This window comes from Rutilus rutilus (assembly GCF_951802725.1).
Source record: "Rutilus rutilus genome assembly, chromosome: 21".
NCBI classification, from domain to species: Eukaryota; Metazoa; Chordata; class Actinopteri; order Cypriniformes; family Leuciscidae; genus Rutilus; species Rutilus rutilus.
Window position 1 is genome coordinate 15,318,447 of NC_140226.1, and position 14,591 is coordinate 15,333,037.

At 35.9% G+C, this 14,591-nt stretch overlaps 1 protein-coding gene across 20 annotated transcripts in view; it reads right to left on the reverse strand.

The window, feature by feature from the left end:
• nrxn3a (neurexin 3a) overlaps positions 1–14,591 on the reverse strand; it is a 759,351-nt gene that overhangs the window by 642,394 nt on the left and 102,366 nt on the right. For 9 of the 20 annotated variants that reach the window (XR_014625664.1, XR_014625666.1, XR_014625667.1 and 6 more), the window contains exons 11-18: positions 11,743–11,769; positions 8,809–8,928; positions 7,921–8,302; positions 6,607–6,797; positions 6,339–6,512; positions 4,209–4,223; positions 3,414–3,440; positions 1,139–1,258 (exon numbers count right to left, since the gene is read on the reverse strand). Coding sequence is in view for 14 of the 20 variants with exons in the window: in XM_084392521.1 (XP_084248647.1) it covers positions 1,139–1,258; positions 3,414–3,440; positions 4,209–4,223; positions 6,339–6,512; positions 6,607–6,797; positions 7,921–8,302; positions 8,809–8,928; positions 11,743–11,769 (1,056 nt within the window). In the remaining 6 variants the exon portion in view is untranslated. The remainder of the gene's footprint in view (positions 1–1,138; positions 1,259–3,413; positions 3,441–4,208; positions 4,224–6,338; positions 6,513–6,606; positions 6,798–7,920; positions 8,303–8,808; positions 8,929–11,742; positions 11,770–14,591) is intronic. The other 11 variants (XR_014625665.1, XM_084392524.1, XM_084392522.1 and 8 more) reach the window with 3 other exon arrangements.

Sequence of the window (14,591 nt, forward strand, 5' to 3'; positions counted from 1 at the left end):
GGAGGGGAGGAAGGCAATCACAGTCATATCACATTCTCACCGAGGCGCTTTCTGTGTCTGTAGGGATGGTGTTTATCTCCACCGACTCAAGATAACACCTTTTATTGTGGCAGTGATGTCAAAAGAATGGCATCATTATGACTATAGAATAAAGAGTGACTGTTCATGGTAGAAGTGCATTGTTGTCGATTGATTCTGGTTCTCCGGGGCTTTTAGGACAGATATGATACATGTTGACCTGTAATGTAAAGTTTCGTCTGAACAGATCAACCGTGTCCTGTGATATAGGCCTACCCATGCAGTGTTATCATATTTTTACTCTCAACACCCACCGTTTACATAATCAGATCTGATTAAATCCATTAAGAGTTCAGTGAAGTGATTAAGGATTTGAACTTTAAAGGGCCGGTTGTGAGCAGACTTAATGATTTTGTCTCTCTGACGGTTACGAGTTTCGTGGCACCTTCAATCAGATCTTTCCTAATATCACACTTAACAATTTCTGATAAATATAACACAATAAAGTGGTATCATAAATTATTTGGAAACTTAAGACACACTTAAAGATGCACAAACATCTTTCTATTAGATAACCTCATCAAATCAACGCATTAGCATATATACATTAATAGGAATTAAATATGAAATATATATATATTTATTATTTTAGTAAATAATTGATTAAATTATTATTTAATATAATAATAGTATGATCATTATTTATTTATTTGTAATTATTTATTAATTATTGGATATATATATACGCATTTATTCAATAATTTGTATAGAATTTTTAAATATTACAAATATACAGCATATTTTACCAGCATCAGCAAGTAGTGAATAACACGTACCTTTGTTGTCTTCAAACAGGTCTTCAGAACATGAATGCAGTGTGTGTGTGTGTGCGCGCGTGTGTGTGTGTGTGTAATGTATGAGCTTTTGTATAAGCTTTTGTGCAACCAAAAACCATTAGTGTTTGTGTAACATTTGCTATGTGGATTACAGTGTGCTCAATTAATCTTTCAAAGAGTGGGTCCTTGTGATCATTAAAATTGTGTAAACGAGTGAAACGAAGAGCAAAATAAACAAGAGAAAGAGAGGAAGTGGAAACTGCACGAGGCGTACGGCAACTTACGGTCATTACACTGCGTCCCAGTGTAGGAGGTCATTGAACAGTCACAGGTGTAGTTCTCCCATTGCTGGATGCAGATCCCCATGTTGGCACAGGAGTCTTCTTGGCATGTAGTGCTAGGACCTATGGTAGCAAAGCAGAGAAATGTAATACTGGGGGCAAACGTCCCGTCATGCTGTTACGGTTCCATGCAGGTGTGTGTGTTACAGTATACATGCAGTTTGGGTTAGTAGAGGTACTCAAAAAACATCCCGAAAGCTGTTGAACAAACGTGGCATTCCCTATAAACGACTGGATTTTAGTAGTAACCATCATACTCTAGACATATTCAACATTGCTTGTTACAAAAGAAGATTCAGACATAGGGCCAAGCATGAACTTTCTCACATCTGCACAGGGGAACAAAGGTCAATGACAACATTTAATAGCGAGATGTGTACATAGTCCAGTATGTACTATTGTTACACATGTTAAGAACAATAGTGTGCACACCAGCCACGTGCAGTCAAGTTGAGTGTGTTCCAAACACATCCTGTGTTTTGGCACACTTGGGTTCATTTTGAGGGAATGCAGCAAGAACAATAGAGCTCATTACCCAATTTAGAGTAAGAGGGAGAATGCATTCCCACTGAATTAACCGTGTAAACAAAATAATTGCAAATAAACTGGCTTTGAGTGCATTTTTCTTGTGAAATACAACTGCGAAAACAAGAGGTTAACCACAAACATAAACTTGAGTTTAACAAAAGGGGGAGGGAAAGAAGGCTAAAGCGCATTTACTGTGCAACGCAAAGTGCAACTTCAGTACTATGTAAAAGTTCAACATAAAATGATTCACCCCAATTTTGGCTATCAAAATGGCAAATGTGATATCGAATTGAAAATCTGAGAGAATAATCAGTGAGCCTATGTTGTTCAGTCATAATAGCACATTAGGCCAAACATATCAGTATGTAAACTGGCCTTTAGTTCAGAGAGAATTCGAGTATTTTTGGTTTCAATTTTTGTACAGATTTACATGTTTGAGGAGCATTAGATTATACAACTTAGTTCCAGTCCACTAATTCGACTAAACAAGCACAGTTTCAAAAGTGCATGATAAGGGCCATCCATATTATGCAGCACATTGTCATGTTCCCATTACTGTTCAAAAGTTTGGGGTCAGTAAGATTTGTATATTTTTTTAATGAATGAATCTATTTGATCAAATATACAATACAGTAATATTGTGAAATAGTATTACAATATAAAACAAATGTTTTATATATTAAAATGTAATTTTTGTATTCCAGTCTTCAGTGTCACAATCCTTCAGAAATCATTCTAACATGCTGCTTTGCTGCTCAAGAATATTAATTTCTTGTGAAAAAAAAGAAAGAATTCATACTGACTCCCAACGTTTGAACCGTAGTGTATGTTTTTATACAGAATAAAATACTAAACTCAGGATTTTTGCACAAAATGGAAATTATAGCTAATTTTCTTTCATCACAAGTGAAGTGAACCCCTGGTCTAATGCACTGGAAAACATGAAAACAGTGCTGAAGTACATTCATTTTCTTTTCTTTTTTTTGTTTTTTTTACTGTTGTTGTAAAGCTCTGTATGCACTGCATAACAGGAATTACCCAAACAATACTGGATCAAACTTTTACCTACAGCTGCGACGATATTCACTTCAACAAGCACTCTTATTTGTGATGTTGCTTAAGTAATAAAGTCAAAATCACATCTGTCCCGAGTTTACATGCTCAGTGGGACACTATCTGAGTTTAAAGTCTACGGTAGCGTGCCGACATTTCCAGATGGATTTTTAATGCTAATTCTATTAATTATTTTGCTAATCATATTGCTGTTCAGTGCTTCTAAAGACAGGCGAGAAGTAACCCATGGTGAGATATTTAATGGATTCTCCTAAGCCAGATTTCTCTCTCAGCTGAATGTCATTAGTGTAAAAAAAATAAATAAAGAGAAAGAAACAAGACAAGATACAGCAAAACAGGACGTGGGGACTTAATTATACAGGAGGGCTCATGTTTTATTAATGCAGACTCTCAGTTGCAATCGTTACTTTTCTCTTCTCACTTTGCAAGTCTCACGACCTTCAGAGATGAACACAAGGGCATTGTCTTTTAGAAAGAAGTGAACCATTTTATACCAAGACATTGTTACAGTGAACCAGCTAGTGTCCGCTTTATGTCTGGGTATTGGGAAGAGTACAAAACAAACCGGCACAAGACAAACAGCAGCTTGAATGGAATGGAATTGAACCTTATATACCTTGTAGATCTGCTTTGGTGAAACCAACTTTGTAAAGCAAGAAACAGAAAAGCGAAAACAATCAAACAGGTAAGAACGTGGTCGATGGCTTCTGTTAATAAAGCAAAGGCTTTACTAACAGGACATGCTTTACCATTCTTAGGAAGGGTTTGCACTCTTAAAAATAATGTTATTAATAATAATAATAATAATAATAGTAATGAAACTGATGGGTTGATTCAGCATGGCTGGGTTGAACCAAAGTGAAAGTCTTTAGTTGCAAATAAAATAAAATGAAATTAAAACTGCAGTAAGCTGATGAGCGTGTGCCTGACAAATCTAATTTACAGTTTAGATATAATCAGCCATAAACATGCAGAAAAAACAGGTTTCCTTCGCATATTCTATTCTAGTCCATTGTTCTGACAGCAAAAATGTTCTTTCAGATGCACAAAACGGGCATGGTAATGTGCTAATGCTAATGTGAATCAACAGGAATTGCTAAGATTGTATAAAGCAAGTGGTTAGAGAGGGGACATTTTAATGATGTTGCATTCAGCGAAAAACAAAATGTTCCCCTGCAATACTGCAGCGTGTAATCGAGCCCTCGCCTTCCTAAGCACAGGTGCATCATTGCCATCTGGTGGATGAAAAGCTTCATTACAACAGAAAGGAGCATTCATTGCCATATGAACCAGCAAGAATTCTGTTGCCATTGTGGAGCCATTCCATACACGGCTTACAGTTTTACTGTGCACATACAGTACAGAGTGATGTTTCTTTCATGCTGGGCTGTGAACATAAAAACCTACTCACGTTCACTTTTGGATGCTGTGCGGGAGAGATAAACGTAAAACACACACACACAAAGTTGTTCTATTCATGTATGAAATGAAGAACTGAATTCAAATGGTGTCGGATATGTCTCTGTAAAAATATGTACAAAATATGACAGATACATCTTAAAGATATGTATTGAAGCAAGTCGGTTACATCAGAAAATCTGGTGGCAGCCTGTGTCCTGAAAATGTGTATTAAATGTTCAATTTGAGCATATTCTTCTTCTTTTATTTCGGATCACACAATGTACTGTAGGTTCCAAAAGCTTTAAGAGTGAAGGTCAGCTAGCCTATATAATGTTGTAAAGAAATAAAACTGATAAATAGTTTAAAATGTTTTGACATTAAACCATTAAATGTGCATTAGTTTAAAGGAAAAGGACATTTTCATATCTGGTAAAGCCTGTATTGTTTGTAAACTAGATATTAGAAGCTTTTTGTCTTTGGAAAACAGTCCCAGACTTCTGTATCCGATTATCAAGCATGCTGACATTTCACACTCACGTCATGGACTCAAGCAACAAAACGTGAAGATGATACAACAAAAGACCAAACGATTTAGGTTGATACGATTTTATTCTTTGTTCAACAACATGTAAATGCAACATGTAGGATACTCAACATAAAAGGAGGCTTTTTGTTCAAGACAACATTGAGATGTGATGGATGATGGAGATGTGACGGACAATTAATTTTGTGATGGATGGACAAGCAAGAAAATGTTTATACTCAAAGTTTTACTCAAACAAAACTAGAATGAATCAAACAAAGAAAAAGAGAACACTGAGAACAAAAATTGAAAGACTTACAAAAAACAAAAAATAATCAAACCTACACAATAAATGTACAGAAAACAAAGATATAAGCATGCATTGAAATATGGCAGAGATCTCATGTACATACGAAAATGGATATTAGCAATGAGTTAGTGAATAAATATTCTTTGTTTGTGGATTTCAAGTGATCTGTGTTCTTTTTTGTAACAAGTTTGGCATTTAACATACAATACAACATTTTGATGCTGGTTATATGACCATACTTGGACATTGAAAAATGTCAAAATGTTAAATTTGTCTTTCAAAATATTTTTTTGCAAATTATGATATCTTTAATTATTTTATTCTGTATAAGATTACTATAATATGGAATTAAATAAGAAGCATGATATTAGTCAAATGCACAGATACTTTTATTATGCAATTATTTCATACAGTATGCTAATGTTTATTTCACTCCCATCCAATATATATAGAGAGATTTTTTCTTTTACAAATATTTTGTTTTCATATTATATATACACTACTGTTCAAAAGCTTAATGCTTTAAAAAGTTTAAAAAGCTTTAATGTTTTTGAACAAAGATTTTTAATGTTCTTATGATAACCAAAGGCTGCATTTATTTGATCAAAGATACAATACAAAAAGTTATATTTTAACGGTCCATTTTAATATATTTCAAAAAGTGTGTGTGTAATATGTATATATAAATAATGATATATATTATAATTTAAAATGATGTAAACAGTTGTGCTGCTTAATATTGTGTGGAAACCATGATACCATTTTGAGATTCTTTGAAAGTTGAAAAGACAAGCATTTATTTGAAATAGAAATCTTTCGTAACACTAAACTTAACTATCACTTTTGATCAATTTAATGCATCCCTGCCAAATAAAAGTATTAATTTTAAAGCTTTTTTTCTTAAACTGTAGTGCATATATATTACAACACATTTGTCGTCATAATTACATAATATCTGCTTATGTTCTTGTTTTATTTTGAATGGTTTAAGGTCAAAACACATCAGATCAAATGCATGAAGTTCACCTTGACTCAAAATACTGCAATGTAAATATTCTCTCTGTATGTATGTTCATAAAAATGTCACTAATTGATACAAACGAAGACTTGGCTGATCCTAGCATGACCAATGTGGCCAATAAGAATATTAATAAGCAAGTGGGCTCAACAGAGAGCTGGCTGGGTGAGAGATGAGACAAGCAGGGTGAGAAAGATGCTGTGATGGCTCAGTGAGGTGGAGGTGGAACTACTGTTTGCATTCATGAGAAAGAACGGGCTCCTCGAGCTAGAGTTGTAAGAGGCTGTACCTTCGCATCCTCGCTCAATCTGACCGCTGCGGAACAAGGCGTCGTTTATGAGGTCGGGGAGGCGACCGTTCAGGTCCACAGATGCCAGGCAACCCATAAAGCCGTCCCTGGAGGCCACGAGTTTGGGCAGGCTGTTATACATGTTGGGCCCCAATCCGGCGATGTAGAGGTCACCTGAACAGATACAGTAGACCGTGGGGTAAAAGATGTTAATGATTACATCATGATTGTGTGTGTGAGAATATATTAATTTGAGCTGTTTACATACCTTTAAGGTCCAGATTTTTAGCGCCATTGACGACTTGACTCACTAACTTGGCATCGACTTTGAGCGTGTGGACGTTACTGTTGTCTCTAGTGATGACAACGTTGTGCCACTGGTTGTCATGGAGAGCTCGGTCACTGTTGCCCTTGATTACATTGGGCCCGTTGCCGAGATCAAACACATAATGTATGTACCTAAAAGACGGGAAAGTGAAGCTCAGTTTAATGAGAAAGTGGAAATGCCATACCTAAATTCCATTCCAACAATAACCCATCAACCGCTGAGCAGTTTTATAAACAAAATCAATGAACATAATTCTATTATTCTTCACTTCTGTTTTTTATAACAAAGCACACTGTATATTAAATAGTCTAAGCTTATTTTGGATAAAAACTTGGACAGGAATAACAATTTCTTAAGTGCCCGATAACCAATATACAGAAACAATTTTTAACTACTTTTTGATTTTTGACTCAATAATAGCTACATCATTACAACAAAAAAAGCATATGCATAATGAATATTTTACTAATACTGATCATCTGATCACTGATTACAATTGTGATTATTTATGCCATTATATTTAACTAAAGCTGCTTTGTGATCTAAAAGATTGCGAGTTTATTTTTAGCTTTGTTTTAGGCTTACTTTTATTTAAACAATACATTAAATACAGTGTAAGTTACTTTAACTGTGAATACTAAATTATGTCATTTATCGGTAGAATTAACTAAAGATTAGATTAAGTTAAAGTTAACCAAAGATAGGCAAAATTAAACAACCAATAATAACCAAGCAGTATGAAAATAAAATGTGATTAGGGAAAACTGGTCAAAACAGTTATTGGACTACAGTATATCTAGAAACCAGCACAATCAAATAATAATAATGATAATAATATTTATCTGAAATTGTACCTTAAGTTTACCTGTGGCTGTTAATACTGTTTTGGTCCACTAAATGGTGTCATTTATGAGTGGCCTCAATATTTAAGATCCGATAATTGATAAAGGTAAATTTTTTAAAAAAAAGATGTAAATATCGGCAAAAATATTGGTCAAAACATTTATCTTTTAAGTTTATGTCAAGATATCAAAAAATAATTCATATTACCTGTAAAAAGCAGATTTCAACTACTGTACTGTACACCTTAAATTTACACTGTACACCTTGGTTTAATGCCTAAAGCTCCAGATTACATTGTTTAGGCTAGTTCTTCCTCATAAGTGTTCATTAAAGCAGCTTGTTACCTTGTAAACACTTTTACTGGCAAGTTAAAATAAATAAGGTAACTGACTACTTCTTCAACAGGCTTACCCTTTCACCAGCTCTACAGCGATGAAATCGCTTCCATCCCCGCTGTTAAAGAGGATGAATCCGTCCGGAGAGGTTGTCTTGAACTGGAAGAAAAGGTGCATGGATGTGTAAGCCTGCAAGGTCGCTAGACTCAGGTAACTGCTCTTTGACTTGAACGTCACGGGGTCTGCGATGATGGAGCGCATGCCGAAGCGAGCGTTGAGCTCGCAGTAGTCGATATCACCGTTCTTGCACAGGTCGATGTACAGCATGCCATTGAACTTCAGGCTCTGCAGGTGACCGATGAAGCTGGAGGGGATCATGGAGACGAAACGGCGCTCGGTCATCACGCCCGTCTCGATGTTGTGGAACTCTAACCGGGTGTGATCGCCCACCATCTGACCTACAAACCACAGCAGGTTGGAAAGGAAAACAAGAAAAAAATGCTGCTATACTACACCCTTAAACAATATTACACTGCTGTTCAGGAATTCAAATACAGTGACATACACCAAAACCCTTATTCAAGCACTGAGAGTCACAAACACAAAGAGTGAGTCCTACATCATGTCAGCATAGCAATGAACCTAAACTAAATGTTTGTATTGTATTGCTGTGAAACACAAAAGTAGTGTTTGACTGAGAACAACTGAAGAAGCAATGTATACGCTGATGCAGTTTGCCAAACAAACTGGAAGTATGTACTATTTCCCACAATTTATAAAACCCACACAATATGTAGCGGAAGACTAAAACTAGCAATTCTCAAAACCGCTCACATAGATATTTCTTCAGTTTCGTGCAACAACTAGTGCTTTAAATAATATGCATGAATCATCTATAGTTGCTCACATACAATAACCCATCAAGAATTGTGTTGTCTTTCAGATTGAGGACCAAGGATAGTACCTTCTGCTACGTCATCGTCAACCGTTAGCTTGTAGCTTTTGCCCCTCCGGATCACGCGCACAGTATGCCATTCATTATCATTGAGTTTTTGTCCGGCATACAGTGTCTCTGGTCCTTTGCCTGAGAACGACGGTCATGAAACGTTAATGCCAACCTGAATTGTCTCTGACCAAACCTTTGCTTTCAATGTAGAAAATGTGATAACTGTTTTTGATGCTTTGAATTTGAATTATGTGCCAAAAGAGTTCATTCATTTTAGCAATATAGATGATTAAACAAAAAGAGAAAGCAGAGGTTTGGTGCAGATGTTATTGAATTTTACACAAAAACATAAGCCTCAACTAAAATTCTATGCTAATTTTGTGTCCTCTGTTTTTCCACAATAATCACTTTAAAACATAACCATGAAATAAAATGGCTTTTACTCATAAAAGGTCTTGATATAACACTCAAAGACAAAGTTCTCAAAGTTAGTATGATAATGTACAAAATACCCCTTGCTTTATGCATTCATTTATTTCTCTGTTTTATAACAGACAGGCAAATAACATTTTGAAGGTAAACTGACAATTTAAAGTAATTTTCTTATTTTGGATTAATAGGCAGAGACAACTTATAAGTTAGCAACTCTGGCTCAACCAATAGCACACGTTTGGGAAGGGCTATATGCTTGTCCAACCGATAGGAGTGTGTATGGGAAACTTCTTTGAAAAAAAACATTATTTTTACAATTCTGTTTGGTAACACCAGTGATGCAGAAATCACATGCTTCACCTTTAGTCAGAATCAGAGTTAATATACATGAAAGCAGTATATTTTTATGATGCAATACATTTGAGGAGTTGAGTAGTCACAGAGCAGAGCAGCGAGGTGTTTTGGATTCAGCTCAGAGCGTGCTATTAAATCATGCTCCACATCCCTCAAAATCTCTTGGCTCTTGGGAAATTGTGTTATGTACCAGCATGCAGTTATCGGTAGTTCCTGAGAAAAAATATTACCCTCCTCCACCCTATTCAACACTGGCATAAACGAGTTTCGACAAACATGAAGCTCTCAAACTGCCATCACTGACATTGTTCGGACAATTTATCATGTCTATTAGATCATCCCTCCATGATACCATGCCAAAAACAATATCTAGTGCACTTTAATCTACTGTACAGTTGCAACACAGATTATTGTTCTTTACATAATTCCAAAAAGAATAATAACAGATCAAAACAAGCCCTAGAAACCATTATCATACTTTGAAAGCACAAATGTCTGAGTGATCTCTCAGCTCGCCTTACCAGGGTTGCACCACTAATGCATAAATACAGCAGTATCAAGACTTTCTGCACAGATTCCACTGCCGTGCGCAGGTATAATCTTAGAGCATTTAAAAATGCAGGTCTCGTAACAGGAGCTTAAGAACTAATAGCTCTGATAAGCACATCATTATAATTAGTGGCATTATATTAATCTGAGTGATTGAAAGTGTGATCTGGTGCAGGTAAAGGGATGTGAGACTAATCTAGCATGATGTAAGTATTTGCTACTTGATCAGAATGACTGATGGAGGTGAAGTTGTGGGTTACTGGTTTACTTGGTACATTTCCAGTAGGGCCAGCTCTCAAATAGACCACCAGCACTCATCATTTGGCACAAACACTTTGTATCTAAAGTCACCTCCGGTACACTCATTGTAAGGATAGTCGCATGGAATCCAACCTCCAACGTTTGTTTTATCAGACCACTGGAAGGATAGTATTTAAGGACAGTCACCAATAAACAGCATATGAAACTGCTCCTGAACAAACAACTAGTTTTATCAAGATTCAAAAGGCATGCAAGCCATTTATAGACAGTATTCATCATTCATGGACATATATATGCAAATATATGACAACTGCAATGAAACATTCTTACCTTTTAAAGAGAGAAAATCATAGTTTATAGTTTATCATAGTGGTTTTCTTACAAAAATGATCACATATTTCTATAACTTATCATCACCTTTTTAGTTTCACATCAGAACACTGTCATAGAGAGAATCCAAGACCTATTTTTGAGTAAAAGCATTGTTTTTGCAAAAACTGTAGAAATGCGTTTCCCTACTAATGACATAATAGTATAAAACAGTGGAAAATATCAACATCAACAAAATCATAGCTAACTTAAGCGTAGTATTGAACAAAGTCATTCATTTACTTCAATTCTAAGATTTGCAAGTAATGACTGAACTGAATGCATTTCTTTTAGCAGATTTTTTTTTTGTTTCAAAAATTGTGTATTAAGCCATATATTAATTAGTTTGACTTAAAACAAAAAAACAACCACCCCAACAAACATATAAACCAACAAACAGAAATACGACAAAAAGTATATTGCATCATCTCATTGGAATAAACTGAAATTAGATGCCATTATAAAAAGGTACGATTTTGCGTGCTCTGTATGCATTTTTAGGAAAAATTGTTGACATGTGGTGACTTCATAATGTGACTTCAAACGCTGAATTACAAACTGTAGTTATTGCAACACAATAAAAAAAAATAATAAATCCCGCATGCACAATAATATCTCATAATAATGCATGCACTACTTTAATCTGAAATACTGCATTCCTTACTAAAGTCAGAAAAAAAACTAAGTAGTTTAGAAGATTCCATCAACTTTTAAGTACAAATTAAGACCTTTCTATAAATTATGCTAATAGGGTAGGAAATAGATTTTTCATGACAAGTAAATTATAGGCCATCAAAACCAAGCCATGATTATTAAGTCACCACCATTTAATAATCGTGGTAATCGTGATCGGAGAGATCCGTCAACTGACCCTTTCACTAGATGCAAACTCTCCTTGACTAGATGGAGGAAAAGGCATAAGACTTAAGACATTCATTTCAACAAGAGAATCATTAGGAGCAAAATGAAACTTGAGTGTTAACTTACTGGAGTTACAGTTTATCCTGATACAGTCTAGATGGGGGAAAATAAGTGACAGATGAAATTGCATCCTTCAAGGTTACAGCTGCAGACATCCAAAAACAATAATTCCACCCTTCCGGGGACGTCCACATGCAAAGAGGCGGCCATTTTTTAGTATTAATCAAAAAACATTATAATTGAATGTAAAGACGGCACAAAATCACTGGTTTAGCAGCAACTGTACAAGAATTAGAGATACTGTACATAATCATGTCTATGAATAAAACAACTTCATGATTTAATGATTATTTTACTACTAAATGAATTTTAAGCATTAGGAAACACCGATATATGCCTTATAAGCAATGTTTAGTTTATAAATAAATTATAAAATGGCCGCTTGGAGCTCACCAACCACAAAGGCTATTCAACCCAGAGCTTTATTTTATTTCACTTTATCAAAATGATGCTTTTAATTGAACTATCTAAAGTCCTGCCCCATAGAAATCACACCAGCTCATTAGCTAAATATGCTTGAATAGCTTAAATACATTTAGCAAGAAGTTGGTGTTAGGGCATGTTTCTTGAATATTGACAAATTTAATGGCACTAAAATGGAAAAATAATGTTTGCCATCTCATTTTGATGGCATCATGCACTGGGTTGGGCTCTGTGTGGCTGGATTTACCATGTGTCGTCAACCGCAACAGAAAAGTGGGAGCAAACAGCCTCGATCCAATAAGCACCAGCACCATGCAGTGGCCTCTGTACCTCCAACTAGATCTTCCTGAGATCTGACCACTCAAATGAGGACTAAATATACTACAATCTCTATAAACATATTCGTGTTGGTCTTGTTGTAGTGGTCTGCATCGTCCTAGCAGTAAATACCTTTGTATTTTGGAAGATAGGGCAGTCCTGAGTGTACTTCTAGTGATATACATAGAGTATGTATGCAGTTGATGTGTGTTTTATTGCTGACAGGCTGTCAAATCATTCCAGATGATTTCTCTGTGTATGCAGTCATAAGACATTCTTGTCTCTTTCAGTATGTTTACAGTGTGTGGGCTATGTTTGTCTTTACTATGGCTGAGCTGTCACAGATTATCAGTCCTACTGTCAAACCTCAGGCTGTTTCCTGCAGTGAGGTGTGAGTTATGTCACTTCCTTTAATGATGACACAGTGACTTAATGACCAGTTAGGGTCTCTCATCTCACATCTAACCGTAATAGGTGTCGGGTTGAGGATTGAGAGGTGCTACAGTACCAGCTGCAGGTGAAGCTGAGAGCTCTGTTCTCGGGCTGTTTGCCGACCGGGCCGCAGGCTAAGGGCCTTTGAAGGGGTGAATACCATCTTTTGACAAAGCATGGAGAATGTGTGTCAGAGAATGGGTGAGGGGGGAAGAGGCGATGATGGTTAAAAGGAGGTGATGTAACAGAAAAGAAATACCAACCAAAGCACAAATGTGGTACGAATGGAGCCAACTGAGACAGAACATGAGGATTGTAGTAAAAGAGTTACTGAAGACATTGTCAAGTAGAAAAGATGACAGGAATTAGTGTTAAGTTGACAATCAGAAAGTCACAACACTTGGAAAGGGTTTGCAATCGTAAAAATTAATTACCCATCATTTCAAAAGTTGATATCAAACAAAAATGCTATTCTGTTATGCAGTGCTGTGACTGTCTCAAAGGAGTTTTTATCTTCACTATGACAATGATCATGGTTAATATATTCAAAAGATGCACCAAACATTGTGTCAGTTAGGTCTGGGCAGTATGACGCTACTAGATATACCATGCGACGGTAGAATTTGTGACTTTATAATGCAATAGACACATTTGCGATGGGCAGGAATGCTGTACATTATTTACAATTGAGAGCAATGGAGAAATTTGTAGTAAAGTGATAATACATAGCGGAATATGGCCAAAATTGAGTCAAGATGATGGAGAATTAGGATGTGTTCACACTTGGCAGGTTTGGTTCGATTGAAAAATGAACTCTGGTGCGATTACACTGTAAGTGCGGTTCATTTAAATAAGTGTAAAAGCTGCCATACGAAATCTGGTGCGCAGCAAACAAGCAAATCAAGACCCTTTGAAAAGGTGGGTCTCGGCCTGCTCGGTCCACTTCTAAACGGTTCAACTGAACAGACCAACCAAATTAACCAAAAACAGGATTTAATGTCACAAGATGTCACCTTTAAAAGGACAGAATGCTGAAGCATTCCTGGTTCTTCTCATCATAGTTGCAATATTGCCCATTGCAGTTCAGAACAGTCATCGGAACTGCGTCTTCTTGCAACAGATATTTGTTTGTCTGTGTAACGGAGGAATTCCTGGCACTCTTTTGACACTTTTACGCATTTTCTAAGCTCTTTGTGAGTTCTCAGCTGGTAAAATACCATCATATGTACGCACATCCAGCGAGCACATTTAATCCCAGCAAACAGCCTTATTTGGGATGTTCGGTAAGTTCTGTTGCAAAATATACATCATAAACAGCGTTTATTTTGTGTCTTTCTGTGTTCGGTGTGCAAAATGACAGTGTGAACGCTAAATGAACCAGGACTAAATTTTCACTCCAGACCAAACGAACCAAGAGAACCGAACTACAAGTGTGAACATACCATTAGTTGTTTAGTTAGAGATTAGTTGTTTATGACAGCCGAACAACTGGCCAAATCAAAATAGAATTGCTCGCAGTGCATGCATAATGGTTCATCAAATCAGAATTTAGCTGGAAATTGTATGTAGGAAATTGTATATAAATAATTTAAAATATAATTTTACAGATTTCACCTCAATATTTAATGTTTTTAACTTTAATGTTGCATTGTATGCAGCTAACGTTGGACTTAACCTTAAGT